This window comes from Eublepharis macularius, chromosome 4 (genome assembly GCF_028583425.1).
Source record: "Eublepharis macularius isolate TG4126 chromosome 4, MPM_Emac_v1.0, whole genome shotgun sequence".
NCBI lineage: Eukaryota > Metazoa > Chordata > Lepidosauria > Squamata > Eublepharidae > Eublepharis > Eublepharis macularius.
The window spans coordinates 159113099-159138999 of record NC_072793.1 but is presented as its reverse complement, the minus strand read 5'-3'; the positions used below and the strand labels follow the sequence as shown (position 1 = coordinate 159138999).

Genomic DNA, 25901 nt, shown 5'->3' with positions numbered 1-25901 from the left:
AGCCTGGTTGTGATGAGGGTGAAACAAATCAAGGGAGAACAGCAATGTGTAAACCACTCTAGGTTCCCATGGGGGAGAAAACCGGGGCATAAGATAAACCTTTAATTTGGTGGGGAGGGGGTATATACATTTTATGTGTATGTGTCTGTATGTTTTATGCATTCAAATCACTTGTGGTGTACTTTAGAATTATATTGAGCTCCACAGTATCCCAAAAACCTTGTCCATGTATTGCAAACCGAAGTCAATCTACCACATCTAGGGTATTCTTCTTTTCCCTACTGCCTTCAATTTTTCTTAGCATTATTGTCTTTTCTAGTGAACCTTGTCTTCTCATGATGTGACATAAGCACTATCATCAATTGATATCTTCAAGGGAGAAAGCAGGCCTGATTTGGTCTGGACATGTCTTTTTCGGAGTCCATGGTACATGTAAATTGAAACTTTCTTCCCACTTCACAGTGTGAATGCTTTTTCCTCCTATGAGCTTTGTCTAAATTTTACTGTACTGATACTGCTCATTTGGCCAAAAGGCCTGCCCTTGATCAATGCCACATTAAATACTTCATAATAAAAATATGTTTTTAGAACCATTTAAAAGTGTCCTTAAGTGCCATACGCCGATTTAAAAAACCATAAGCTAAATGTTTGGGAACACAACCAGATATGTGAATGACTGAAATGCAGCCCAATCCCACTGCTACTTAAAATCCATTTTTGATGGAGGTCTGGATTGTCTTACATTGGTGTCATTGGGCTTGGAATCAGGAACCTGGAAGCGTTCCATGGTGGCTACAACTTTCATGCCAAGGCTAAGAGGGTGGGAACGGGATCTCTCTGGGGTGGCAAACTCTGGCCTTGGAAGTTACTGGCAATTTGGGGGTGGGACTTGTGCAAAGGAAAATCTGAGTAGGGATCTCCCCCAGAATCCATGGTCCGCATTTGCCCTCTAAAGAGATTGCCCTTGGAAGCAGCCAGTTTATCTGTAGGGAACTACTCTCTCTAACCTGAACTCAAGCCCAACCAGGAGTTTGGCAGCCCTAGGAAAATTTCTGAAAAAGATGGCAAAGGAGGGCCAGCAACTGATAGAGGCATGGAAGCCCACACCAGGACAGTAGCAGGGGCCTACTTGGGCAAAAGGGACGACCAGTGCTCTCATCCCCCATAGTCCACTCCTTTCAGCCCCACACAAACCCAGTTCCCCCACCCCAGCTGCCACACACAGACCCAAATCCTCCACTCAGCCCCTCTCAGAACCAAAACCACCCTCAGCTGCCCCACACCGAGTACCCCAGGAACAGGCTGGCCAGCCTGCCCCATTGTTCCCTATGCTGGGAACCAACCTCCCATCAAAGAAGGGAACACAGACACACAATCATTAAGTTTAAAAAACCTTTATTTTCTCATTTTCAAATTACAAGTGGTCAACAAATCACAACATATTACACTTATTGTCCCTCATAGCACAACACAACACAATTAACTACACATCAGAGAATCTTAAACACAATTTTTTTTTTGAAATGGACAAACAGTAAAGTTTTGAACATTACAACAGGTTACATAGTGAGCGGGCACAACAGGGCATGGAAACAGAAGATGATCATAATAACTACCAGCCTAATACAACTCTCCCTCCATAAAACGACTTAATGGGGGGGAACCACTGCAACAGGGTCCAGCAGAACCTATGTCATTTCCTGTGGCTGTGCTTTCAGTTCAGACACACAAAGCTGAACTGGGCACTTCCAAGGCACTGGACAATGGTATTTCTGGAGCAGTTCTGCAGAGGTCTCCCCCCACCCCCACACCAGCCTCAGAATTTACCTGGGAACATCTGTGAGAGATCATCATTGGCCGGTGCCCATCCACCACTCTTCCCGCATCCCCCAACCATGCAAACCCAACATTAACATCAAATTTTTTTTTTTAAACATGAACTGAACATCAACTTTTAAAAAACATAAGCACAACATTTTTTTTTGGGTTTTTTTCCTTTTTTTTACATGAACAGAACATCAACTTTTAAAAAACATAATCACAACATTTTTTTGGGTTTTTTTTCCTTTTTTTTACATGAACAGAACATCAACTTTTAAAAAACATAAGCACAACATTTTTTTTTGGTTTTTTTTCCTTTTTTTTACATGAACAGAACATCAACTTTTAAAAAACATAATCACAACATTTTTTTGGGTTTTTTTTTCCTTTTTTTTACATGAACAGAACATCAACTTTTAAAAAACATAATCACAACATTTTTTTTTGGTTTTTTTTCCTTTTTTTTACATGAACAGAACATCAACTTTCAAAAAACAGTACAACAATTCTTCTACAATTTTTTTTACAATGATTTCATCTGATAAAAACACCTAAGCAATCCCTATCTAACCTGTTTCTCCCTCCAGTAGCAATCCATGTTTCTGGGGCATTATTTTTCATAATAAATTTGGTCCCACAGGGTATGTCTCAGTGATGGGAGATGTTTTGAATACCCTGGGGGGGGGGGCTTTCAAATTGCTGGGTGTTTTCCCTTTGCCACTGGTTCCTAACCACCCTCCCTCTACTGGCCGGTTTTAACTGTATATACAGGGTTTTATACAGGGGAGAGCGCGATTCCAAAGGATTGGACTCATAGAGGATGCAGGCCACAAGTTGGGCTCACCTCAGTCACTCTGGAAGTCCAGTCCTGAGAAATCGAAGAGGCGAGAGTTGACCTTCAGGAAGGTCAACTGCTCGACTCTCCATGGGAGAAGGCGAGTGCGATGTGGGCCGACAATGTCGCCCGCATGTGAAAAGACGCGCTCGCTCTCCACGCTCGTCGGAGGGCATGAGAGCAGCCGCTGCGCCTCGAGGGAGAGGTCCGGCCAGACCGACTCCTTCCTGGCCCAGTAGCTGAGCGGATCGGTGGAGAGCGACTCGCAGGGCTCCGCGAGGTAGTCCCTGACCATCGCCTCCGCCGGATCCTCTCTCACGGTCCTCACGACCCCAGAGGGGACGAGGGCCCACCGGAGCATCTCCATCTCCATCGGCACTCCGGTGGTGGCCTCGGGGGGGGCCTGCGCAGAGGGGGCGTCAGAGGGACCCGCACGGCAGGGCCCCTCTTGCGTCCCCCCTGTCGACAGGCGTCCCCTCTTGGCCTGCCTGCGCCTCACCCAAGAGCAGAGCCCGTCTCTGGCTTGGGTGAGGTTCCCGTCCCGCTCGGCGAAAGTGCCCTTTATGCGCGGGTCACACATGGTCGCCAACATGTATGACTCTTCCTTAGTGAGAGGAGTTAGCCTGGCAGCTATGCCCTGCTGCAGCCTTCTCACTAATGCGCGCACCGCTGGAACAAGGTCAGCACGGGGCGCGACCCGGTCTGCAAGGGTGGCCAGATTCCTCTGGAGCGTGTGCACCAGGGGAATGACCAGACCGAGGGTCGCCGTGTCTGACGAGACCGCCACAGTGAAGTCCTTGAAGGGCTTCAGGACCTCCACTGTCTGGGTGATGGTGAGCCAATCCTCCCGGTTGAACTCACCCACCTGACTCGCACCGCGGTGCTCGGAGAGCCACGCGTGGAGTGCGGCCTGCTGCTCCACCAAGCGCTCAAGCATGGCGCAGGTGGAGTTCCAGCGAGTGCTGACGTCAGTGATCAGAGCGTGCTCTGGCACACCTGTCCTGACCTGTGTCTGGCGCAGTTCGTGCGTGGCCTTCACGCTGCGCGAGAAGTGACCCGTGAGCCTCCGACATTTCTGGACAAGTAACTGGAGTTCACGGGTCCGGGTATCCACGGGTTCCTTCGAGGAGCCCAACCCCAGCGCATCTCTCACCACTAGGTGAAGCTTGTGAGCGGCACAGTAGACGCTCTCTCGGCTCACTAGATGCGCCGCTGCCCTCATGTTCTTGCCACCGTCCGTCACCATGCATCCCACGGTGGCGGGTCCCTGGCCTATCCACTCGTCCAACTGTCTCCTTAAGGTGGCAGCGATGTTCTCCGCCGTGTGGGACACGTCGAGCACCTCGGCGTGAAGCAAGGCCTTGCAGTAGCCGGCCTGGCGGTCTCGCATCCTTCCCTGTCTAGCTGTGCTAGGCACCTCCCCCCGGCCCCCACCCAGAACCGACTCGGGTTCCCACCAGTGAGCAGTAAGCGAGAGGTACGCTTGCTGCACACTTGGGCAGGTCCAGATGTCCGATGTGAAGTGCACAGTTCTCCCGGCAACCCGGGACAGCTGTGCCTTCACATGATCCCTGGCAGCCCTGTAAAACGAGGGCACCACCGATCTGCTCAACGACGTGCGAGCAGGGACGGCGTACCAGGGAAAGCAATCTTGGAGCAGCCCTGAGAAGCCGAAGTCTTCAACTACGGAATACGGTTGCCCATCCACTGCTATCATGTTGACGATGTGGCGCGTGATGCGCCTGCTCGCCCTCCGGATCCCCTCTCTGGGCACACTAGCGCCCTGCATACCAAGCATCTCCGGGAGAGAGGCTTGGCGTCCCTTTCCTGCAGGTACCCTTGGGGGGAGAGCACCAGAGGAGCCTGCCTCCTTCTGGCTAGCTGGCGGCCGTGCGGCGCCACTCGAACCCTCCTCCCGAAGAAGCACCGCCTGGTGGTGCCTCTTCATATGGTACCTCATCCCAGACGTGGAGAGATGCCACACATCTTTGCCACGGCTGACGCGCTGCCTACAATGCAGGCACAGGGCTGCTCGGGGATCCTCCGTTGTCTGGAAGTGCTTCCAGATTTCGGAGGAAAAGGGCATCCCACGCTTCCCAGGAGAAGCGCGTTCGGGACCACCCTGCGGCACCTCCTGTGAGGTGCTCTGGCCGGACACACCGTGTCCCACTCTCGGCCGGGCAGGTGGGGATGGACGAGGCTGAAGGGGCAGAGATGTGGGCTCTTCCACCACAGTCTCTGCCTCTTCCTCCCGCGTCCTCTCCTCCTGCACAGCCGCGAGAGGCCTGCTGCTGGCCTCAGAGGAAACTGGGGTGGACCGCCCCAGGGGGGGTCTCACGGGCAGTTCCTCCAACATCCTCCGGGTTCCTGGGGTGAGCGGGAGCGCAGGGAAAGTCATGTGCTCCGCGCCCATCCCAGGAGACACCACATGCTGCCCCTCCTCCAGCAGCTGGCTCGCAACCACTGGAGGAGGAGGAGCCTCAGCAGCAGGCCCCTGCCCAGTGCCAGCCCCTGCCTCACGCACCCGGGTTGGGGGTGGCCCTCCAGCAGCTGCCTCAGGAAAGAGAGTCTTGCGAACCCTCTTCCTGTCACCAGAAGCCAGGCTGGTGAACGGCAGCAGCGCAGGGGAGGGCCTCCTCCGCTCAGATGGAGGGGCTGCCGCAGCAGTCCCCCTCCCCCTCCCCTCCTCCCCTCTAGATTTCTCCCTAGCCTTTCCCCCGGGTCCCCTCTCTGCTTTCCTCTCTGACATACTTTCCCCTCCCAAATTCAACCCTAACTAATCAGAAAAGATTTAGAAAACAAAGGTCAACTTTGTTTTCAAGACCTAACTAACCTGCTATAAATCTGTGTTTCTAGTGGCTCTGTGACTTGGAGATGAACAATCAAGTGCCTTTTTAAGCAACCCTATTTATGTCAGGGAACCTGAGCCTGCCAATCAGCTGAATTCCTCTGGAATTGAGCTGGCCCTAAACCCCAATAACAGGTGACGAAGCCTTAAACACTCACACACTAGTATGCCCGGGCCGGCCTGGCACCACCACGTGTGCCAGAGATGGGCAGTGGAACCCTAGTTATGGGGGCACTAATGGGAAGCCTATTGACAGCTATTACAAATTTTTATATATATATATATATATATATATAGAATTCAAACCTAACACTCACTCACTAATGCTTTCCCTGCTGAGTCCCTATTTAGTTTTTTAAAAAAAACTAGGCTCGGTTTCCCTAATAATTATGTTGAGGGCAATTATCCACTGATCACCTACCAACTGGCCTACCTACCTAAGAGACACTATTTAGCGGGACCGATGTATCTGTGGTATGTCGGTGTGGGGTGTGGATGTGGTGTTTTGAAGATGAGCCTCCCCCCTCCCAAGCTAGCAAGAACCCACCCCCAAGGCCACCCAAATGTCAACCCGGACTCGCTCACACTAACACCAGTCCTGCAGTCCAGCGATGTTCAGGCGGTCTTGCAGCTGGTCCTCCTCTCCTCCACGATGCTGTCAAGAAAATTGGAAATGTTAGCAGAGTCAACACCACACGCCGCACACGCAACCCCAAAATTCAAGGCCCCGTTGCACAAGCCAAGTCAGCCCCCCCCCCCTTAAAGGCTAGGGCCAACCAGCAGCAAAACAAAACACATCCACCCAGCAGAGCTTCTGGCCTGTGCAGGCCAGAAGCTGGCACACTCATTTTTTAGTCCTGTGAAACAGCAGTTCATGCCCACCCCACACTCAAACTTGAAAAATGAAACATGAAAGAAAGCTGGCACTGCGATCAATGCTGGCCCCCCTAACCCCCAAACAATATCCTCTTGCCCAACCAGAAAATGCCCCCCCCCCCGGCCCAAGCCATAAAGACAGAGCCAAAGCATATGCTCGCAGGTAGGCACAGCAGCAGACATAAGCTCAAAAACCAAATTTAACAACAACCCTACCAGTCCACCAGTGCAGATGTCCAGCAATGTTGATCCTCCACGCAGAGATCTGCAGGCCGATGTCCACCAAGTGCAGTCCAGTCCAGAAGAGGTCCACCAACGATAAACAACCTGAATGTGAAGCAAAACAGTGAGTGCCAGGCCAGCAAACGGGAAGGGTTACCAAAGCCGGAGCAGCAGGCCTGTGTGTGGGCCGAAGGCTGGCACAGTTGATCAGGACGGAGCCTGTTGGGAATCCTTGCAAGCAGGGGACCAGACACAGAAACGCAAGCCACACCATTCCAGATTGTGGAGCACAACTGTGAGTGCCAGGCCAGCAACCAAAAAGGGTTACCTTGGCCAAAGCAGCATACCTGTGTGTGGCCCACAGGCTGGCACAGTTGATCAGGACGGAGCCTGTTGGGAATCCTTGCTAGCAGGGGACCAGACACAGAACAGCAAGCCACACCATTCCAGATTGTGAAGCACAACTGTGAGAGCCAGCCAGAAGAAAGGCTTCTGGCCTGTGTAGGCCCGAAGCTGGCACACTCTGGTTTTAATCTTCAAACAGTGGATCAAGCTTAAAGAAGGCAAGCACAACAACCAATGCTGAACCCCCCCCCCCCCACCATCAAACATTGTCTGCCCAACCTGTCCCCCAGGCCATACCTGTGTGTGGCCCACAGGCTGGCACAGTTGATCAGGACGGAGCCTGTTGGGAATCCTTGCTAGCAGGGGACCAGACACAGAAAGGCAAGCCACACCATTCCAGATTGTGAAGCACAACTGTGAGAGCCAGCCAGAAGAAAGGCTTCTGGCCTGTGTAGGCCCGAAGCTGGCACACTCTGGTTTTAATCTTAAAACAGTGGATCAAGCTTAAAGAAGGCAAGCACAACAACCAATGCTGAAACCCCCCCCCCCCCACCATCAAACATTGTCTGCCCAACCTGTCCCCCAGGCCATACCTGTGTGTGGCCCACAGGCTGGCACAGTTGATCAGGACGGAGCCTGTTGGGAATCCTTGCTAGCAGGGGACCAGACACAGAAAGGCAAGCCACACCATTCCAGATTGTGAAGCACAACTGTGAGAGCCAGCCAGAAGAAAGGCTTCTGGCCTGTGTAGGCCCGAAGCTGGCACACTCTGGTTTTAATCTTCAAACAGTGGATCAAGCTTAAAGAAGGCAAGCACAACAACCAATGCTGAAACCCCCCCCCCCACCATCAAACATTGTCTGCCCAACCTGTCCCCCAGGCCATACCTGTGTGTGGCCCACAGGCTGGCACAGTTGATCAGGACGGAGCCTGTTGGGAATCCTTGCTAGCAGGGGACCAGACACAGAAAGGCAAGCCACACCATTACAGATTGTGAAGCACAACTGTGAGAGCCAGCCAGAAGAAAGGCTTCTGGCCTGTGTAGGCCCAAAGCTGGCACACTCTGGTTTTAATCTTAAAACAGTGGATCAGGCTTAAAGAAGGCAAGCACAACAACCAATGCTGAAACCCCCCCCCCCCACCATCAAAGATTGTCTGCCCAACCTGTCCCCCAGGCCATACCTGTGTGTGGCCCACAGGCTGGCACAGTTGATCAGGACGGAGCCTGTTGGGAATCCTTGCTAGCAGGGGACCAGACACAGAAAGGCAAGCCACACCATTCCAGATTGTGAAGCACAACTGTGAGAGCCAGCCAGAAGAAAGGCTTCTGGCCTGTGTAGGCCCGAAGCTGGCACACTCTGGTTTTAATCTTCAAACAGTGGATCAAGCTTAAAGAAGGCAAGCACAACAACCAATGCTGAACCCCCCCCCCCACCATCAAACATTGTCTGCCCAACCTGTCCCCCAGGCCATACCTGTGTGTGGCCCACAGGCTGGCACAGTTGATCAGGACGGAGCCTGTTGGGAATCCTTGCTAGCAGGGGACCAGACACAGAAAGGCAAGCCACACCATTCCAGATTGTGAAGCACAACTGTGAGAGCCAGCCAGAAGAAAGGCTTCTGGCCTGTGTAGGCCCAAAGCTGGCACACTCTGTTTTTAATCTTCAAACAGTGGATCAAGCTTAAAGAAGGCAAGCACAACAACCAATGCTGAAACCCCCCCCCCACCATCAAAGATTGTCTGCCCAACCTGTCCCCCAGGCCATACCTGTGTGTGGCCCACAGGCTGGCACAGTTGATCAGGACGGAGCCTGTTGGGAATCCTTGCTAGCAGGGGACCAGACACAGAAAGGCAAGCCACACCATTCCAGATTGTGAAGCACAACTGTGAGAGCCAGCCAGAAGAAAGGCTTCTGGCCTGTGTAGGCCCAAAGCTGGCACACTCTGGTTTTAATCTTCAAACAGTGGATCAAGCTTAAAGAAGGCAAGCACAACAACCAATGCTGAAACCCCCCCCCCCCACCATCAAACATTGTCTGCCCAACCTGTCCCCCAGGCCATACCTGTGTGTGGCCCACAGGCTGGCACAGTTGATCAGGACGGAGCCTGTTGGGAATCCTTGCTAGCAGGGGACCAGACACAGAAAGGCAAGCCACACCATTCCAGATTGTGAAGCACAACTGTGAGAGCCAGCCAGAAGAAAGGCTTCTGGCCTGTGTAGGCCCAAAGCTGGCACACTCTGTTTTTAATCTTCAAACAGTGGATCAAGCTTAAAGAAGGCAAGCACAACAACCAATGCTGAAACCCCCCCCCCCCCCACCATCAAACATTGTCTGCCCAACCTGTCCCCCAGGCCATACCTGTGTGTGGCCCACAGGCTGGCACAGTTGATCAGGACGGAGCCTGTTGGGAATCCTTGCTAGCAGGGGACCAGACACAGAAAGGCAAGCCACACCATTCCAGATTGTGAAGCACAACTGTGAGAGCCAGCCAGAAGAAAGGCTTCTGGCCTGTGTAGGCCCGAAGCTGGCACACTCTGGTTTTAATCTTCAAACAGTGGATCAAGCTTAAAGAAGGCAAGCACAACAACCAATGCTGAACCCCCCCCCCCCCCACCATCAAAGATTGTCTGCCCAACCTGTCCCCCAGGCCATACCTGTGTGTGGCCCACAGGCTGGCACAGTTGATCAGGACGGAGCCTGTTGGGAATCCTTGCTAGCAGGGGACCAGACACAGAAAGGCAAGCCACACCATTCCAGATTGTGAAGCACAACTGTGAGAGCCAGCCAGAAGAAAGGCTTCTGGCCTGTGTAGGCCCGAAGCTGGCACACTCTGGTTTTAATCTTAAAACAGTGGATCAAGCTTAAAGAAGGCAAGCACAGCAACCAATGCTGAAACCCCCCCCCCCCCACCATCAAAGATTGTCTGCCCAACCTGTCCCCCAGGCCATACCTGTGTGTGGCCCACAGGCTGGCACAGTTGATCAGGACGGAGCCTGTTGGGAATCCTTGCTAGCAGGGGACCAGACACAGAAAGGCAAGCCACACCATTCCAGATTGTGAAGCACAACTGTGAGAGCCAGCCAGAAGAAAGGCTTCTGGCCTGTGTAGGCCCGAAGCTGGCACACTCTGGTTTTAATCTTCAAACAGTGGATCAAGCTTAAAGAAGGCAAGCACAACAACCAATGCTGAAACCCCCCCCCCCCACCATCAAACATTGTCTGCCCAACCTGTCCCCCAGGCCATACCTGTGTGTGGCCCACAGGCTGGCACAGTTGATCAGGACGGAGCCTGTTGGGAATCCTTGCTAGCAGGGGACCAGACACAGAAAGGCAAGCCACACCATTCCAGATTGTGAGGCACAACTGTGAGAGCCAGCCAGAAGAAAGGCTTCTGACCTGTGTAGGCCCAAAGCTGGCACACTCTGTTTTTAATCTTAAAACAGTGGATCAAGCTTAAAGAAGGCAAGCACAACAACCAATGCTGAACCCCCCCCCCCCCACCATCAAACATTGTCTGCCCAACCTGTCCCCCAGGCCATACCTGTGTGTGGCCCACAGGCTGGCACAGTTGATCAGGACGGAGCCTGTTGGGAATCCTTGCAAGCAGGGGACCAGACACAGAAAGGCAAGCCACACCATTCCAGATTGTGAAGCACAACTGTGAGAGCCAGCCAGAAGAAAGGCTTCTGGCCTGTGTAGGCCCAAAGCTGGCACACTCTTGTTTTAATCTTCAAACAGTGGATCAAGCTTAAAGAAGGCAAGCACAACAACCAATGCTGAAACCCCCCCCCACCATCAAACATTGTCTGCCCAACCTGTCCCCCAGGCCATACCTGTGTGTGGCCCACAGGCTGGCACAGTTGATCAGGACGGAGCCTGTTGGGAATCCTTGCAAGCAGGGGACCAGACACAGAAAAGCAAGCCACACCATTCCAGATTGTGGAGCACAACTGTGAGAGCCAGCCAGAAGAAAGGCTTCTGGCCTGTGTAGGCCCAAAGCTGGCACACTCTTGTTTTAATCTTAAAACAGTGGATCAAGCTTAAAGAAGGCAAGCACAACAACCAATGCTGAAACCCCCACCCCACCATTAAACATTGTCTGCCCAACCTGTCCCCCAGGCCATGCCAAGAATAAACTGCAACACCTTTTTGCAGAGGCAGGCCACAGCAGCACATTGCCCAGCATCAAAAAAATTTACAAAAATTTTAAAAAGGCCTACCAGGTGTCCTCTCAGGATGTCCAGCACAGTTGATCCTCCAGGCAGATGTCCTCCAGGCTCCAGGTGCAGTCTCTCTTCTTCTCCTCTCTCGGTCACAGCTCAGCAGCAGCAGCAACAGAAGTGTTCCAGACAGTCTTGCTCCAAATTTAAATCCCCTGCTGCAGCCTCAGCCAAAGATTTAAATCTATTGGCTGGCATGAGAATGCAGCAGTGGGATTGGTGACTCCTAAAGTCCCCAGTCCCCTGCCTTTCCCCACCCACACTCCAAGAGCCACCCTCCTCCTGCTCCCCCTCCCCTACCTGTTAGTTTTGGCGGGAATCTCTGCTGCTTTGCAAATGCAAAGTGCAATGCAATGCTTGCACCTTGCATTTGCAAGGCAAAGCAGGATTCCCTATCCTCCTTTGCAAGAGGGGTGGGGGGTGACAGAAGGAGTGAGTGATTCACTCCTTCTCCCCCCCTCCCCTCTTCTAAGAGCCTGCAGGAAGCCTTTGCTTCCAGCAGGATTTTGCTAGCCGCTTGCTAAGGCAAACGGCTAGCAAAATCAAAATGGCGATTCTCGAATGCCGAAAGAATGCCGAAAGAATCCCGAAACGTTTCGGGTTTTTCTTTCGGCAATCCCGAAACGTTTCGGCATTCCCCGAAACGTTTCGGGATTCTTGAAGAATGCCGAAACACTTTTGTTTCGGCATTCTTTCGGCATTCAGAATGCCGAAACGCACATCCCTAGTTGCCAGTAGAGAGTCTCCACAAAAATTCAAACAACACGCCACACGACAAAGGAAGCACGCCCAAGGCGGAATTAACCAAAAGCAAATTTACAAAATTTCAGCAAAAATAGCATATAATACAAAAATACATGCAAGGAACACTATATATCAGCGATTCCAAAGTCCAGTAAACGCCAGAGTATTGCTGCTAAGAGCAGCTGTAGCCAATATAGTTCCCAATTGTGTAGGCGCTTGCACCTCCGCCACAAGGAGGACGGTAGCCCTGGTAGGCGTTCGTAAGAGCCGTAGAAAGACAAGCCGTCCCAATCCAACGCTTGTGGAAGCCGCTGTAAAGTGAGCAGGAATAAGCAACTGAGGCGAAAGACAAGCCGTCCCAATCCGACGCTTGTGGAAGCCGCTGTAAAGTGAGCGGGAATAAGCAACTGAGGCAACGAGCGTAAGCCGGCCAGATCGTTCTTTTTTTCTCGTTTCAGACTTAATTAAGTCTTTCATCAGGCCACAATATTCTCAATGTTCCTTTACCTCCTGAAGCCTACCGAGTCCTCGTTGCACCTGGCGGTCTGAAACGAGAAAAAAAGAACGATCTGGCCGGCTTACGCTCGTTGCCTCAGTTGCTTATTCCCGCTCACTTTACAGCGGCTTCCACAAGCGTCGGATTGGGACGGCTTGTCTTTCTACGGCTCTTACGAACGCCTACCAGGGCTACCGCTCTCCTTGTGGCGGAGGTGCAAGCGCCTACACAATTGGGAACTATATTGGCTACAGCTGCTCTTAGCAGCAATACTCTGGCGTTTACTGGACTTTGGAATCGCTGATATATAGTGTTCCTTGCATGTATTTTTGTATTATATGCTATTTTTGCTGAAATTTTGTAAATTTGCTTTTGGTTAATTCCGCCTTGGGCGTGCTTCCTTTGTCGTGTGGCGTGTTGTTTGAGTAGAGAGTCTCCAACAGTTGCTGAGTCCCACTGGGAGAACACGGCATGAATGGAATTCCGCACAGGAATGCAGAGTGATTAAGAGGTGATCGGATTTACTCTCCTCCTAGCCCCAGGGGAGCACAGTGCAACAAAGGTCTCACAGAGTCATCCTCACTTAGCACGTTCCTTTCCCTCCTTCCGTGATGAGATCTCCTGTCCTTGATTGAGGAGCTAATCAAATGACATTCATAAGTATATACAGTCATTCCTGGGAAAGAACAGTCCCTCCCTAAAAGTACTTAACTTAGCTCCGGTGAACTTCATCAGCAAACGACCCTCTTTGTGCAGCACTAGAACCAGTTTTACATTGGCATTCACACACCCCGGCAGCTACCTGTCAGACTGTGGCTTGCCAAAAGTTGCAACTTCAACAACCTCTTGCAATAAGACAAAAGTCCATTGATTTCAAAAGACTTTACTAAAGATTTTCAACCCAAGGAGTACACATTCCAAGATACAATGATCTTAGCTGATCTGTAGCATTGTTACGAATGCCAAGCAAAAGTCAGGTACAGAGTAAGCAGTTTCCCTCAGGCCCCAACCTCCCCCTGGTTCTCAAAACAAACGGCCTGAGGATGAGAAAAGGAAAGTTTCTCAAGGACAACAGGAACGCGCAGGCATGTAGATGAAAACAGTCTCTCTCCCTCCTCCAGGATTCCAGCACCTGCAAAAAGCACACTTAATACACTGACAAAGTTAAAATGGAGTCTCTTTGGCTGAATCATGATCAGAACCTGACAGCTACCCATCAAGGCAATCAAATCCTTTGTTAAACCCAGGAACTGACTGTTGGAGTCATGGTTCTAATGGCTAGGTGGGTTCTCCCACCTCAGGGGACATTTTACCTATATAGGTAGGGCCCTGGCCTCATTCAAATCGTGCAAGCTTCCAGGATGCTGCTCCCTTAGGGTCTCTTCCCTAAGCCTCTCTTCCTTCGTTCACGCTTACCAGATTCATAAGCGCTGTTCCCTTGAGGTTTGCCCTAAGCCTCTTATTCTCTCGGCTGAGGATGCTGGACTTTTGAAGCTATTCTCTCTCCATCGCAGACTGGACAGGATAGGTAGATATACTTGCTCCCTCTCTCTATTTCCAATTTCTGGCTAAGTTTCCTAGGACTGTGTGTGTGTGTGTGTGTGTGTGTGTAATCATTTTCACTAGTAATTTGTGTATATGTGCATGAAGCCTTGATCTTTAATAAAAGTTATTGTTTGATGTTAAGCACCAGCCTTGTTTGTTCTATTGGAAGGGACCTGATTAAAATTGGTGATAGATCCTTGCAGTTACCGTCCTTTCATATAGGTGTCTTCCTTACTTGCTAATTCCCCCACAAATTATTTTATTGCAAGGAGACCAATTCCGGTAACACCACCTGGAGGATGGCAACCCTAAGCTGAGCTACTCAGTCAGTATTCAAGCAACCATTAAATATTATAAGTGGACCAAGCAGACACACCCCTATTATTTAAGTAAATAAATAAATAACTGCAACTAAAAGAGCGAGAGATCTATTCTTTTTAAAACAAGAACAATTATAAGATTGTAATCTTTGTTAAAACTTCATAACACTACAGAGACTGAGCTTTACCATTTTTTAAAAAGTACAAAAAAGTACTCTGGTGATAGTGGGGGAAATGGCAGGCACAGAGGGCTGGGGCAAGGAAAGTGGAGGGAAGACATCCAGGTAGGTGCTCCACGGCCCTTTCTGATGCTTCCCTATTGGCAGCAGCAACAAGAGCTAAATGGATAAAGTGTCTGCTTGTGGAAGAAGCCAGGCAATGTATTTGCTGCCGTGCTCTGGAGCCTCTATACAGCAGTAATCCGTTTTCCCTCTGGAGTGCCTTTCCCTTTTCCTCTGCTGAAGTTCTTTGGTCTCCCCACAAAATGTCCAAACGAGGACTTCCCCTCAACCTCTTTCTCCTTCCGCACTCTTCATTCCTGGAACTGAAGCTTTTCTCAACAGAAGTTGCCAGAATTCCTGAGGAATCTTGAGTTTCAGGTTCTGTCGTGTCCTGAAGTCTGTTGTGTTACAGCCAGTCCCGAAAATTCCAGCTCTGTCCCAGCCGCAAGTTAATGAGTGATTTTTGGTGGAGCTCGGCATGTTTTTGAAGTTGCCACCCACTGCTTGATATTCCCTGTGTAACTTCTGCTGCGGTGTTTTTCTACATGCAAGATGAGCAAAAGAATGAAAACGTGTGTAAACTAGCAACAAAGCTCGTTGTGGGAAATAATACAATGGGCTCTAGAAAGGGGAGGGCGGGCAGACAGGCATTGCCTCCTCCTCCTCCATGGCTGGTGAAGGGAGGGTGGGCATTGCTGTCTGCTCCTCTCCTGATCCCAGTTGGGTGAAGGCAGGGGGTGGGCATTGCCATTGGCTCCACTCCCGATCCTAGCCAAGTGAAGGGGGAGTGGGCATTGACTCCTGCCCCGTGCACGATTCCAGCCAGGTGAAAGCTTGGGTGGGCATTGCCACCTACTCCACTCCTGATCCCTGCCAAGTGAAAGGGGAGTAGGCATTTTCACCTGCTCCGTGCCTGATTGCAACTGGGTGATGGAAGGCTGAGGGCCAAGCTACACATGACGAATGACACTTGAATGGCAAGTGGATTGAGTGGAGGGCAAGTGAACAGGGAGAAATACACTTGCTGTTCAAGTGTCATTCGTCATGTGTAGCTTGGCCCTGAGTCAACCTTGAGCCGGCTACCTGAACCTGGCTTAAGCCAGGATCGAACTCAGGTCGTGAGCAGAGCTTGGGCTGCAGTTCTGCAGCTTACCACTCTGCACCACAGGGCTCTTCAGAGATATTTCATCAGTATATCTTAAATTTGCCTGACCTCCCTATGTGCCCCCCCGGCCAGCACTGATCTCTCTTGCTTGGAGGTCCAGTGTCTTTTTAAAGAGAGTGCAGGCTTTCACCTAGAGGTTGGCAAACTTAGAAATATAGTAGTAATATAGTAGACTGGGCAACCCTGCCTCCTTCCAGGCAGTGCTTCTCAAAATGTCCTCCCCTGAGTTCTCAGCAGCTGAACCTTTGCTAAGGATCTTCCACAGAAGAAATCCCTCTAGGCTGACGTCAAGTTTTGAAAGCGTTGATGACCTGCTGGTGGGGCCTGGAGATCTCCTGGAATTATAGACGACACAGAGAAGACCCCCTGGAGAAAACAGACCCCCTGAAACCGTCAGGTAATTCCCAACCTGGAGTTTGCAACCTCAATTCTTGAGCTGGTTAATAAGGTACAAGTGGCCCCTTCAAGTACTTTCAGATACAACAAACACAATAAGGGTACAATGCCATGAACACAAAAATACTACAAAGCAAAACAGCCAACAACACCACTTTAACAACAACAACATTCTATTTATATACTTCCCTTCAGGACAACTTAACACCCACTCAGCGGTTTACAATGTTATTTATTTGCACAAATGGGCTCTAGAAAGCTGGGGCTGAGGAGGGCTGGGTGTGTGTGTCTGGGAAGGGCTAGCAGGCAGGAGGGGTCTGGGAAGGGCTGAGAGGCAGGAGGGGGCTGGGGAGGGCTGGCAAGTAGGGACGGCAAGGGGGTCTGGGGAGGGCTGAGAGGCAGGAGAGGTCTGGGGAGAGCTGGCAGGTAAGGGGGAAAGGGGGGTCTGGGGAGGACTGAGAGGAAGGAGGGGGCTGGGGAGGGCTGGCAAGTAGGGACGGCAAGGGAGTTTGGGGAGGGCTGAGAGGCAGGAGAGGTCTGGAGAGAGCTGGCAGGTAAGGGGACAAGGTTTTTTTTTTCATATGCTCCAGGAGCTCCAGCCAGTCTCCCAACACTTTCCCCCCTTGTGGCCAGGTGAGCAAGGGTGGGGGCAGCAGGTGGAAGCAGAAGATACTGTGCCCTGAGTGGGGGGTGGGTGGCAATCCTAGTGCTACTGGTGAGTTGAAAGTATGACCCAGGATATAATGTCTCCCCTGTTCGGGATGGGAGTGCCCTCCCCTTGAAAGAACAGGTCTGTAGTTTGGGGGTGCCCTTGGACCCCGGTCTCCTGCTGGATAAGCAGGTGGCAGCTGTGGCCAGGGGCGCCTTTTACCAGCTTCTACTGGGTAGCTAGCTGTAGCTTTTCCGTAGGAAAAATCTTGTCACTATGGTATGTGCCCTGCATACATCTACATTGTTGGTGGAAAGTGCTCTCAAGTCATAGCTGACTTATGGCGACCCCCCCCCCTTAGTGGGGTTTCCATGGCAAGAGACTAACAGAGGTGGTTTGCCATTGCCTGCCTCTGCAACCCTGGTCTTTGTTGGAGGTCTTCCATCCAATTACTACCAAGGCCAACTTGCTTAGCTTCTGAGATCTGACTAGATGGGGCTTGCCTGGATATTACTGCAGTGTGCTCTACATGGGGCCGCCCATTAAAAGTGTCCAGAAACACCAATTGGTGCAGAATGCAGCAGCCTGGATGTTGACTGGAGCAGGTCATAGGGAATATAACACTCCAGTCCTAGCTCGTATACACTCCCAATTTGTTTGCAGGCAGTATTCAAGGAGCTGTTGACCTGCAAAGCCGTATATGGTTTGGGACCAACAAACAAACAATAGCACAACGAGTAGACACATTAACCCATAATGACTGAATGTCAGACCTTGCAACATATTTGGATACAGAGTTAAAACAATGCCGAAACAAAACATAAGCATTTTAAAATGACATATTAAATGGCGTGGAAACAACGGACAACATGCGGTAGCATAGTCTGCAGTCCCTAGCCCTTTGTTAAAGTATTTCTCTGAACCATTTCTTTATAACACAGCCCTAATACCTGTGAAAACCAAGAGATTGGGAGCTTTCCTGACCTTTTCAGGCAGGCGGGGGCCACCTCAGAGAATGAGCATAGCTGGGGAGTTTGCACATTTGAAGGGCGGTACCTGCAGTAGGCGCTGTACAGATGAGCGAAGCAGTCATAGATGGACATAGGGAAAGAATTGTATAATTATTTCATTATATATTATAATGTAATAATAGAAATAAAGTGCACAATTGTATCATCCCGAAACCATTCCCCACGCCCCGGTCCGTGGAAAAATTGTCTTCCACGAAACCGGTCCCTGGTGCCAAAAAGTTTGGGAACCGCTGTTCTAAAAGCTTCCCATTACTTTGGACGATTTGTCCTGACAGTCGGCCCATTATCTGCTTCACGTGGCAATATCAGCCATCAAGATGGGGTTAGCTGTGTTGGTCTGCAGTAGAGCAGCAGGAATGGAATCAAATTTAGCTGTTCCTCCAGATAGACTCAGCTCAAACAGACCTGCAAAATGAACCCCACTCCTTTTGCGCCACGGGATTTTATCACCTTTCTTTCCCCACAACCCTGTGGGTCAAAGAATCCTTGCCGGAAGTTTCCAGGGAGATGCAATCTATCCCATCTTATCACCTAGTCTCTACGGGCCAAACTACAAGTGACGAATGACACTTGAACGGCAAGTGTATTCCTCCCTGTTCACTTGCCCTCCACGTGTGCTCCTCTCAATCCACTTGCCGTTCTAGTGTCATTCATCACTTGTAGCTTGGCCCTCAGTCTCTTCTCATTGTCAGATTCCAGCCAAGGTGGGAGTTGACAATTTTAGTGTCTCTGGCCAGGATGGCCATTAGGATTTCCAAAGATTTGATGGTTGGTACTTAGAGAAGCTTGGAAGCAATTAACTTCCCCCTTCCTACCTGTTTTCTGCTAGAAGAGAGAAGAAGCTTTACGACTAAATGTGGGTGGTCAAGCCCAAACCTCAAACTAAAAAAGTATTTTTCCACAAAGAAAATTCTATTCTAATAGCTATAATAGCTATTGGAAAAACTAATAACTATAATAGCTATTGCAAAAACTGTTGTTGTTGCAAAACTAAATGCAATAATTTCTGTTACAAGAAGGGCATGTGAGGATCTCAGCACCCGTTTCCAGTCACAAAGTATTTCTACACCTTCTTGGCTCATCTGGTTGACTCTTTCCAGTCCCTCGAGGGAATAAATAGTCTGCTTTGATCCATCCCAATGTTGGAGGGCATCTTCCTGGCCTGAAGGAGATTTTCTGCTTGCTTTCCACTCTCACATCCTCACCTGCGCCTGAAAAATCATCCGAGATGAGTAAGATTGTGATCTTGGTCTTTTGTGCTCTACTCTGCCTGAAGACTGGTGAGTTGTACGAGGGAAACGGGATATTATTTATTTTCTTGGCTGAAGTACGAGGTACAGTTCTGATGTGATAAACTTCACATTTCCTAAGAGAATTTTCTTGCTTCCGCTTGTCTGGCCATAACTCGTTCTTCTCCAACACTATAGAAGAGCATCCTGGTTATTGGATCCCATAAGCATCAGCGGTCCACCATTCCTGCAAGGAAGGAAGTCCTGCTAGCTTCAGTGATATGCGCTTCCGCATTTTATCCTCCCTTCGTGTATGATAGATTCGTCAGAGAGACGGGCCCGATGACACCTGAGCTTGCCAGCTGAGTGGGATCGCAGTCTGGCCCTCCCTTCTTCTAATCCACCCTCTAACCACTGCACATATTGCCTCTCTAACAATACCTATTTTCTCCTTACAGTAAAATGTCTGACGTGCAAAAGGTGTTATTTTCACGTGAACGACGTGTGTGGAATAGGACAAGGTGAATGCAAGGTCTCTTATAGAAACGCGACCTGTATGACCAAAATCTCAAAACGTAAGAGTCATAATAACCTGTAAAATAAAAAAAGTCCAGTAGCACCTTTAAGACTAACCAATTTTATTGTAGCATAAGCTTTCGAGAATCAAGTTCTCTTCGTCAGATGCATGGTAGAGAAACTGGTCAAATATAGAAGAGGAGGGAGGAGAAGGGGAGGAGAGAGAAGAGGCAATTAGGGGGGGAGGGGGAGGGAGCAATCAAAACATTCCTTTGCTAGTATATGTAAACATCTCCTTTTGGTGTGTGGATCAATTGGCTTCAAAGGAGTTTGCCCTGTTAGTTTGTAGCAGCCAAACAGCTAGACCATCCAATTCCAATGCAGTATGAGCCTTCGATAACCACAGCTCTCCCTGCCAGATGCATCTGACAAAGAGATCTGTGGTCCCCGAAAGCCCACGCCAGGTGCCACTGAGCTCCCCCAGACCCCGCCTCTGTAAAGGAAATCTGTTACCTGTGATAATATGATAACCATTCATAGTCCCTATTCAGTCCCAGCTTGACAAGAGTCAAATTTGCATATGAATTCCAGTTCAGCAGCCTCCCGTTGGATTTTGTTTTTGAAAGGTTTCTGTTGAACTACAGCGACCTTTAAGTCTTTGATGGAATGTCCTGGTAGATTGAAGTGTTCTCCCACTGGTTTCTGGACGTTTCCATTTCTAATGTCAGATTTGTGTCCATTTATTCTTTTGCGTAGAGGTTGGCTGGTTTGTCCAATGTACAGAGCAGAAGGACATTGTTGGCACATGAGGGCATATATCAGATTGGAGGATGAGCAGCTGTAAGAGCCAGAGACAGTGTAGTTGATGCCATTGGGTCCTGTAATTGTATTCCCTGGGTAGATATAGGGGCAGAGCTGGCATCTGGGTCTGTTGCAGGGCCTGGTACCTGTGCTGACTCTGCTGGCCGATTCATGATTGTGAGTGAGAAGTCGTTTAAGGTTGGGGGGCTGTCTGTAGGCAAGGAAAGGTCTTCCACCCTTTACTACTTTACACAAAGGGTGATAAACACATGGAATTCGTTGCCACAGGAGGTGGTGGCAGCTACAAGCATTGCCAGCTTCAAGAGGGGACTGGACGAATGTATGGAGCAGAGGTCCATCAGTGGCTATTAGCCACAGGAGATAGATGGTATTCTCTTTGTGGGGAGGTGGTGCTCTGTTGTCTTGGTGCTGGAAGGAAGGCAGTGGGAGGGCTTCTGGTGTCCTGGCCTCACTGACAGTCCTTTAGATGGCACTGGATTTCTAGCCACTGTGTGTGACAGAATGTTGGACTGGATGGGCCACTGGCCTGATCCAACATGGCTTTGCTTATGTTCTTATGTTCACCCAGGGCTTCTGAGAGAGAGGTATCATTTTCCAGGATGGGTTGTAGCTCACTGATGATACGTTGGATGGGTTTGAGCTGGGAGCTATAGGTGACAACCAGTGGTGTTCTGTTGTTAGTTCCTTTAGGTTTGTCCTGGAGCAGACTGTTTCTGGGTACTAGTCTGGCCCTGTTGATTTGTTTCTTCACTTCATTTGGTGGGTACTGTAGTCCCAGAAATGCTTGTTGTAAATCTCTTAAGTGTGAGTCTCGGTCGAGAGCATTGGAGCAGATACGGTTGTAACGTAAGGCTTGGCTGTAGACAATAGACCGAGTGGTATGTTTAGGGTGGTAGCTGGAGGCATGTAGATATGAGTATCGGTCTGTTGGTTTCCGGTATAAGGTGGTATTTATTCGTCCATTATGTAGTTGTACAGTGGTGTCCAGGAAGTGTACCTGTTGTGTAGAGTGGTCCAGGCTTAGGTTGATAGTAGGGTGAAAGTTATTGAAGTCCTGATGAAATCTCTCAAGAGCTTCCTTCCCATGGGTCCAAATGATGAAGATGTCATCCAGGAATCTTAAGTATAGTAGTGGTTCCAGTGGATGGGAGCTGAGGAAGCGTTGTTCCAAGTCCGCCATGAATATGTTAGCATATTGTGGTGCCATGCGTGTGCCCATGGCTGTGCCATTAATCTGTAGATATAAGTTGTCACCAAATTCGAAGTAATTGTGAGCAAGTACGAAGTGACAAAGTTCAGTGGCGAGGTGTGCTGTGGTTTTGTCCGGGATAGTATTCCCTATGGCTAGCAGTCCATCTGCATGTGGGATATTGGTGTATAAAGCCTCCACATCCATGGTTGCTAGGATGGTGTCATCTGGTAGGTTGTCAATGGACTGTATTTTCCTGAGGAAGTCAGTGGTGTCCCGTAAATAGCTGGGTGTGCTGGTGGCATAGGGCCTGAGGATAGAGTCCATGTATCCTGAGACTCCTACTGTGATAGTGTCTCTTCCTGAGACAATGGGGCATCCTGGGTTACCCGGTTTATGGATTTGGGGTAGTAGGTAGAATTTTCCTGGTCGTGGTTCCTGGGGTGTGTCTGTATGGATGCATTCTTGTATGTCCACGGGGAGAGTCTTTAATATTTTATTGAGTTCTCTTTTGTATTGCTCCGTAGGATCAGCAGGTAGTATTTTATAGAATGTTGTGTTGGAGAGTTGTCTTTCTGCTTCCTGTATGTAGTTCTGTTTGTCCATGATGACCACTGCTCCGCCTTTGTCAGCTTCCTTGATTACGATGCCAGAATTGTTTTGGAGGCTGTTTATGGCATCTCTTTCTGCATGGCTGAGGTTCTGCTTTAGGTGTTGTTGTTTGTCAATTATTTCAGCCTGCGTACGTCGACAGAAGCATTCAATGTAAAAGTCCAATGAAGAGTTCCGGCCCTCAGGGGGTGTCCATGTGGAAATCTTTTTTCTGGAGTTTTGTAACGATGATTGTATATTGCTGGGTTGGGGGGGTGAGGGCTGCTGTGATGGTGTCTGTTCAGTGCTTTGTTCCTCATTTTGTTCAGCAGAGTAGTGGAAGAATTCTTTCAGTCTTAGGCGTCTGAAATAGGCCTCCAGGTCTCCACAAAGTTGTATGGTTTGTGTGGGTCTGGCTGGGCAAAAAGATAGTCCATGTGAGAGGACAGATTCCTCTGCTGGGCTCAGTTTATGGCTGGATAGATTGATGATGTTGCTGGGTGGATCCAAAGTGTTCTTGTTCTCTGTTGCATGCAGGAGCTTTGAGAATTTCTTCTCCTTCTTGTTCTGTAGTTCAGTAAATAGTGTGCAATAAATAGTTCCTCTGGTTTTGGTAAACATCTGCCAGTTCCTGGTCTGTGCAGAGGGGTTGTTTTTAATGGAAGAGTCTAGTGCAGAGATCTCTTGTTTGATCCATTGTTGCTTGCTGTACATCAGTCCAATGAGGTGAATTAAGAGTTTTCTGGATAAGATGTTGCATAGTTTCTCACTGTAGTCTGTGTGGTAAGTGGATTTCAATGGGTTCTTCACACACAGTCCCTTGGGTAGAATGTCCAGTTTTTTGCATTTAGAAAGGAACCTGATGTCTGTTTGTATTTGTGCCAGTTTCTTCATGAGGTTGATGGATTTCCTCTCCATTTGGCTGAATGCGGTGCTTTCCATGGTCATAGATGCAGAGGAGTTAGCCGTGTTAGTCTGTGGTAGCAAAATCAAAAAGAGTCCAGTAGCACCTTTAAGAAGAGAACTTGATTCTCGAAAGCTTATGCTACAATAAAATTGGTTAGTCTTAAAGGTGCTACTGGACTCTTTGATTTTGCTACCACAGACTAACACGGCTAACTCCTCTGCATAATAACCTGTAAGTTATATTTCTCCTTCCCACGGTGACATCTTGTGTCTTCCACTCATCCCTCCCCCCTGTGCATTTCTATGTTTTTAATAAATCGTTGATATATTCCTATAATAGCACTATAGCTTATTACTGATTTTTTTTTAAAAAAAATCCCTCTGGCAGTGTGGTGGAGAATGGTGGGCTCCCGTAGATCAGGGGAAATGGAGAATCACATTGTGTGAATGCTCCATGAATCTGGGAACAGCTGCCCATTCACACTACCTTGAGTTTACCTTGAGCAACCTCAGGGCATGGAGCAACGTCTGTTAGTTCAACTCCTGCCCTTTATATATTTATATTATAATTAAAATCTATCCAGAATTCCATTTTAAGGCTATCAGTGCACAGTTTTGGCTTTGCAAGTATGCCCTAAGTTGATTGTCTCAACAAATACACGCTTTCTCTTTTCTCCTACCAAATATCCAGCCTAAGGAAGAGGTCTAGAAATTTTGAGAACTTGCACACAAAAGTGTAATCTTGTAGTGGGCCCCAGTAAAAGGTATTCCATGGCTGTTGTTTTTGGAATTTCTTTGCAGATCGCCAGAGTGACTTAGAGCTTTAATCTGTGCTAAATCAGATGGAGCATTAAATAACTGCCTTGCTAGTTCGGACCAAAGTCAGCCTGGTCCAGTGTTCTTTGCAAGACTAAGCAGACACTAGGAGACCTGCCAGAAATGGACCAGTGGCCCACACTGCAGTCTGCCCTCTGCCCACAACTGTCTCAGAGCCAAGCTACAAGTGACAGGACCGGATCGAGGTGGGCGGGGGGGGGGTAGTCTTCCCCCGGTGCTGCCAAAGAGGGGGCGCCAGGCGCAGCTGTCATCTGCCGGGAGCGCACCGGTGGCAGCACAGGCAGCTGAGCAGGCTCCTGCACCATTCGCCTGGGCAGGACAGGGGAGCGCTCGGCAAGCTGGCCACCCTCTCAGCCGGGCAGGTGAATGGCACGGAAGGGTGGGAGGCCACCTGCACCACTCGCCTGCCCCACTGAGGGGGCGGTCGGCTTGCTGAGCGCTCCCTGTACTGCAGAACAGGTGAATGACGCGGATGGCCTCCCAGCTCTCTGTGCCATTTGCCTGCCCGGCTGAGAGGGCAGCCAGCTTGCCGCGCGCTCCCTGTCCTGCTTGCCAAGCGAGTGGCATGGAGGGCTGGGAGGCCACCCATGCCATTTGCCTGCCTCGCAGGACAGGGAGCGCATGGCAAGCTGGCCACCCCCTCAGCGGGGCAGGCGAGTGGTGCAGGTGGCCTCCCAGACTCTGGTGCTGCCGGTGCTCTGCTGGTGGCACGCCTGGCCTGCATGATGATGTCACGAAAGTGATGTCATCATGCAGTGCCGGGAGCGCGCACGCACACTGCGCGCACACGCAAGGGCAGCCAGACTTGGGTTGTCCTGGGCGCCGGGAACCCTAGATCCGGCCCTGGTAAGTGACAAATGACACTTGCCTGGCAAGTGAACAGACTCACGTGTCTTCCTCCCTGTTCACTTGCCATTCACTTGCTCTCCACTTGATCAAATGGAGAGCAAGTGAATGGCAAGTGAACAGGGAGGAAGACACATGAGTCTGTTCACTTGCCAGGCAAGTGTCATTCATCACTTGCAGCTTGGCTCTCTCAGATCCCTTTCTTCTCCCAGAACCCATGCTATCAGAAGCACATTTGCTTTCCCAATCTAATGCTCCCATTCCTTCCCTTTCAAAATGCTACAGGAATCCTGCCTGTATATTTACATTTTTGTTTTGTTTTCTTCCATTGCAGGAGACAAAACAATGTCATATGGCTGTGGTGAGAAAAAAAACTGTTCTGGACCAGATAGGAACAAGCCATACTACATCATCTGCTGTGATACGGATCTCTGTAATGGGGTGGCACCTTGGACACCTGTCAGTGAAACCTTCACGGTGCCAAAATTTAGAGGCTTTGTAGGTAGTCCTTAAGACTTGGTCCTCCCCACCAGCCTGCCAAACTCCTCAGTACATCTTATTCCATTGTTTGGCATCTTGGGCTCATAACAAGTTGGGTGGTGTAAGCGGAAATAAATCTGTGCCAAAGGACTCCTGCCTGACGTCCGTTGTATTCTTACAGCAAAAACTCCTTTGTGGGGAACACGGACAGTCTCGCATTAGTAAGTACCTCGGGACGCTGAAGTGCAGGATTGTATGTGTCGTCCTCAATTCACATGCAGGCTGTTCTGGCCCAGTGCACGTGAACGCTGCTTTCCGGGGAGCTCCCTGGCTCTCAACCAGTCCTGAACCTGGTCAAGGAGCCCCAGCCTTGTCCTGTCCTATCTCCTCCTCCTGTTTTTTGCCCTCTGCCCATTTGGAGCCCAGATGACTGCTTGGGTTGCTTGAGCAATCAGACATTGAGAACTAAAAGGGTGGCTGCTCGCTAAGTCCTTTCCCCACCCCATAATGACCGGTAACTTACAGTTATGCCATTCTTTGGAACCCCAGTGAAAGTACAGAGGGAACACAGACTGCATATTGCCCCACATTATCAGGATTATTCCCTCAGCTTGCAAAGAACTGGGGCTGAAAGTGAGGATCCAACCACACACAGCCTGTGAGGCTGTTGATCATAGAATCATAGCGCTGGAAGGGCCTTACAGACCATCTAGTCTAATCCCCTGCCCAATGCAAGCACAGCATAAACAT

The 25901-nt window shown here is 49.9% G+C and overlaps 1 protein-coding gene across 1 annotated transcript; it reads left to right on the top strand.

Annotated features, from left to right (window-relative positions):
* Positions 1-18903: 18903 nt before the first annotated feature.
* LOC129326997 (long neurotoxin 2-like) lies at positions 18904-25287 on the top strand. Its single transcript, XM_054975359.1, has 3 exons — positions 18904-19015; positions 19423-19539; positions 25006-25287. The coding sequence occupies exons 1-3, from the start codon at positions 18964-18966 to the stop codon at positions 25182-25184; spliced, it is 348 nt and encodes a 115-aa protein (XP_054831334.1). The 5' UTR covers positions 18904-18963; the 3' UTR covers positions 25185-25287.
* Positions 25288-25901: the final 614 nt, after the last annotated feature.